This window comes from Monodon monoceros, unplaced genomic scaffold, assembly GCF_005190385.1.
Source record: "Monodon monoceros isolate NGI ecotype Baffin Bay Population unplaced genomic scaffold, NGI_Narwhal_1 Super_Scaffold_5, whole genome shotgun sequence".
Lineage (NCBI taxonomy): Eukaryota > Metazoa > Chordata > Mammalia > Artiodactyla > Monodontidae > Monodon > Monodon monoceros.
The window spans coordinates 73,532,268-73,536,739 of record NW_021703782.1 but is presented as its reverse complement, the minus strand read 5'-3'; the positions used below and the strand labels follow the sequence as shown (position 1 = coordinate 73,536,739).

At 55.8% G+C, this 4,472-nt stretch overlaps 1 protein-coding gene across 1 annotated transcript; it reads left to right on the top strand.

The window, feature by feature from the left end:
• Positions 1–1,220: 1,220 nt before the first annotated feature.
• NPAP1 (nuclear pore associated protein 1) lies at positions 1,221–3,821 on the top strand. The gene is made up of 5 exons (XM_029203459.1): positions 1,221–1,736; positions 1,796–2,469; positions 2,529–2,660; positions 2,738–3,186; positions 3,230–3,821. Exons 1-5 carry the CDS (start codon positions 1,397–1,399, stop codon positions 3,819–3,821), a joined length of 2,187 nt encoding a protein of 728 aa, XP_029059292.1. The 5' UTR covers positions 1,221–1,396.
• The last annotated feature ends 651 nt before the right edge of the window (positions 3,822–4,472 follow it).

The window sequence follows — 4,472 nt, the reverse complement described above, 5'->3', positions numbered from 1 at the left end:
CCTCAATTAGAAATGTGGGGTGGTGCTATGCTGACAACTGGTGGTCCCTGACCTGTATCTTCTGAGACTAGAACCCAGTGTGTTGGATGACCAATTCATGAATTGAACAAAAGCAGACCTCCTACAGGATAGTGTATGTGTTCACTGCAGGTATGGCACTTAGGGCTAAGTACCATAAGGACTACAAGAAAAAAAAATAGTAACACATGAAGCATATACGATAAGAAGGCACCAGAGTCCAGAGCACGAGCTCTGGAATCACACAGGCTTGGTTCGAATCCCGGCTAAGCCACTACCATCTGTATACCCTGAAGAACAGTCGAGGGTTTAAATGTTGTTTTACCAAATTTCGAAAAAGAAGTGAAGAAAGAACCTATCTGCCAGGAAGGGACATCGTGGGGTGCAGCATCCAGTCGGGGCAGGGCTCTGCATCCCCTGCTCAGAAACCTTCACTGCCTGGCTCATGGTGATGCTGGCAGCTGAGCAGCCCTGGAGAAGGCACTCTTGTCTCCAGGCCTCGCAGAGAAGCTGGGGAGGTCCCCGGAGGAGGCGGGTCACACCCTGGCAAGCTCTGGGTGCCTCCTGCACTCAGCTCTGAGCAGGTTCTGGCCTCTGGGCCCCTTGGCGGGGAAGGGCTGGCCGACACATACCCAGGGCTAAGGGGCCTGCAAAGCCGTGCCAAGGCAGGGTGAGCTCTGGCAGAGAAGGCTTCCACATTGCTAAACAGTCACCGCATGGTGGCCCATCTGGTGCCAAACACCTGCCACCCACAGCGAGAGGCCCCAGCCACTAGAAAGTCCAGAAGGGGTCAGGCTCAGGGTCCCGCCCTTTGCCCTTGGGCCGGGGTTTCTCCACGGGCTGGGCTTGCGTGCACCCCCACCCCACCCCCCGCCCCACCCACCCTTTCTCTGTGACAATACAATGGACCCGTAACAAGCGCCAGACTGAGCCATCCAGCAGCATCCAGTGAGTGCTAGACCTCGAGAGTAGGTAGAAGCTAGGGAGAGGCTCTCCCAGTTTCACACTCTATTCTCGGATCGCTTGGCGTACAACCCGTTCTACAGGGGCAATTTACTTTGTAAATTTCCTACCTGGCTCTGCCGCGCTGGCCCCGCTGCTGGCCCCACCGTGGGGCCCCGGTGGGCTGTCACCTGCTGGTTTTGCCCTCCCGGGAGGCTGCCACATCTGACCGGGATCACCCCGCTGCTCCAGCGCCTGTCTTCTGCCCTGGTCACGGGCTGTCCCACCGAGATCGAGTGCCTTCATCGTCTGGCTTTTACATTGCACCAAAAAGGCAGTATCCGTTCAGCAGGCCAGATACTCCCATCTGCGGATTCTTCCCTTGGTGAACTGGAGGGACTCGCCAAAGAAGCCTGTGCTGTCTGCTCATAATTCCATGACGTTCAGCCACTCGAGAATCATCAAGAGTCCTCCACCGGGGGGCAAATTTACCCTCCTGCGTTCACCACCTGAGCAGCTAGTCAAGGTTAGGAAGCCGGTAGCATCCAGTCATCTCCCACTTCCTTGCCCAAAGGAGAGTGAGGTGAAGGTCCAAGAAGAGCCCCAAAGAGGCATGGCAAAGATGGAGGATCACACAAAGACGGAAGGAGAGGAAGATCGGAAGGGCCACCGTAGCAATGGGGATCTAGGCCCCAGGAGACATCTAGGCCCCAGGAGACCCGCGGAGTCCTCACTTGCCTCGAGTGCGATCCTGAGCCTCTGGACTTCCTTCCCGAGCACCCAGAAGACAACTTGAGTGAGAACGCCCAGATGTCTCCAATGAGCTCCTCCTCAGAAAGCCGTGTCATCCGCTCAGATGGAGATCCTGGAGATGTCCTGCCTCCTTGGAAGCCTGAATCCCGTGCCATGGTGTTCTCTGTCCCAGCCGCACGCTGCTCCCCGCTGCTGGAGAGACCAACAAAAGAAGTGCTGAGTGAAGACCACCGGCCCAGCTCGCCACGCTCACTGATGTCTGGGAAGGAGCTGCAGCGTGAAAAGTCTTCAGACGTCCCATCAAGGAGCTCCGCTTCCCTGGCGTCTACCAGCGGTAGGCCCTGCAAGCGGAACATTCCCCTGACGCTTTTTTTGCTGCTGCCGGGGCTGAGGTCGACCCTGCCACTGACATGGGATCAAGGTGAGCTGCCCCCTGCTCCTAAGCTTCCGTGTTTAGCTCTTGCCAAAAACCCAGGCACCTTGGAGAAGAACACTGAGTGTCAGCGGATCAAGATCCTGAATAATATAAGGAAGGTCAAGGAAGACTTCAGTGCCCCTCAGCCTGCCCCATCTCTCTCCCCACCTGCCTCACAGACTGCAGACTCCCTGCCCCTGACCATTCACCCTTTGGAGGTCCCTGCTACTACCACCGACTCAGCCGACCTATATTCCAGGTCCCCCATCCTGTCTGTCCCTCCACCTTCCCCAACACCCAATATTGATCAGGAAACAAGAGACACAGTCCCTAAGTTGCCAGTCCTGCTGATTCTCTTCCTGCTTCAGCTTCTGATCCCATTTTGGGAATTCCACTAAAGAAGAATGAAGGCCCTTTTCATTCAGTCATAGCCACAACACCTCTTACTTCTGACCTCCCCACACCTCCTAGCATCCCAGCTTTCTCCTTCCAGCCACCGTCCCGTGAAAAGGAACCCCCAACACCCATTTGTGTAGATTCTACCCCTCCTTTACACTTACCTACCCTCTTCCAGTCCCTACCATCAATCCTCCTATTTTAACTGGGCAGCCTATGACTTCTATGGCAATCCCTTCCACCAGCATGGTCATGGCACCTGGAAGTTTGACCTTCCAGCCTACTGTAGATCCTGATGTCACTGACATGGACACTCCTGCCCTTCCCCAAGCTGTCACTTTTAGGTCTCCCCCAGGTTTCAGGGTGGAGCAGAGGCACCCTGCAGGGGTACCAGTGTCCATCACCCCACCTGTGCCGATGGTCCCCTGCGCCACCCCAAATTTCAACCATCCCTTTGGCCCTCAAACCAACCCTCAGCCCATATTTGGGACCTCTGATGGGCAGCAGAGAGCCTCTCTCCCTGGTGCTCCTGTTTTCCCCAGACCCCCATTTACGGCTTCGGCCATCATTGGTGCTTCAGCAGGCAGCACCTCTGACACCGAAGCTATGGACCCCACACCTCCTTCTTATGCTGTCATTCTCCAGTCTGCCCCTGTCTCCAGGTAGGACCAATACCCATTTCACACGGCTGCTCCTAGTTCTGAGAACACACCACCCAGTGGTAGCAATGCCTCAGCCCATGCCTCGACTCATTTTCCTGCAACGTCGGCCAACAGACAAACACTTGAAGCTTCTCTTGGACCCAGGTCTCCCGGCTCAGGCCACACTGGGGGCCAATGATGGGCAGAGGCCTAACGATTATTTTCTATTGGGAAACCCAGCAGCTCCAGCACAAGGTAAAGTCCTAACCTCTCCTGCAGCCCAGCCACCGGGAGTCAGCATCATGCAGTCAGCTTTGCCAGCTTCCCTATTCGCCACCACCATCAACACACAGCCGGCCTTTGGCGACAACCCAGGCATTCTCCCCAGGGCTGTATCCATTGCTACTGGCTTTGGAGTTGCCACCAGGATGCCCAGTACTGGGAACAGTAGCTCGCTCTTTGCCAATACCACACCGGGCCCACTGTTCATGGGACCTGCAGCCCCTACGGCCGGTGGGAGCCTTGGAGTCAGTGTGTCAGCCCCAGGCCTCACTCATTCAGAGGCATCCAGACCACTTAACTTTGGGGCAGAACTAAGTGGGGCACCCAGCACCACTTGTTCCTACTTTGGGCCAGATAACCTGCCACCTACCTGACCACAGCAAGGCTGCTGCAGTAGGAGGGGCAGGCACCATCTCAGCATTTGGGAACATACCTGATTCCACCTTAAATCCAAATACATGGGGCCTACCTGGGCTGAATACAGGTGGTACGGTGATGGCAGGGGCCCCATGGCACCACCATCCCCACGATTCGAGGCCACTTTCCATTACTGTACCCAGGGCCCATCTGGACATAGAAAACCTACATTTAAAAGTTCCATCACCAAGGAGAAGAAATCTCTGTCAACGGACATGTCAGTTTCCACCTTCCATCAGAGCACCCCACATCTGCTGGAGTTGCAAGTGTGGATACCACCCATGGGCTTCAACACACTTCTAGTTCTACCTTATTTCCAAACACAAGGGGCCCACCTGCCTACGATGCAGGTGGTGGTTGTATAGGATGGAGCAACATCATTCTCATGATTGGAGGACCTGGTATTCCCACTTACAACTGGGACCCACCTGGCCAATACACAGGTGGTGCGGATGGAGGGAACAACATCCCACTGGTGCTGGGAGGCCTGTGTCAATAACTGCCATCAGACGTGGGGCCCATCTGTGCAGAGAACGGGGCGGGGGTCCGTGGGGGACAGCACCACACCTGCTGTGACTGCATATACTTCTGGTGCCGCATAATACAAG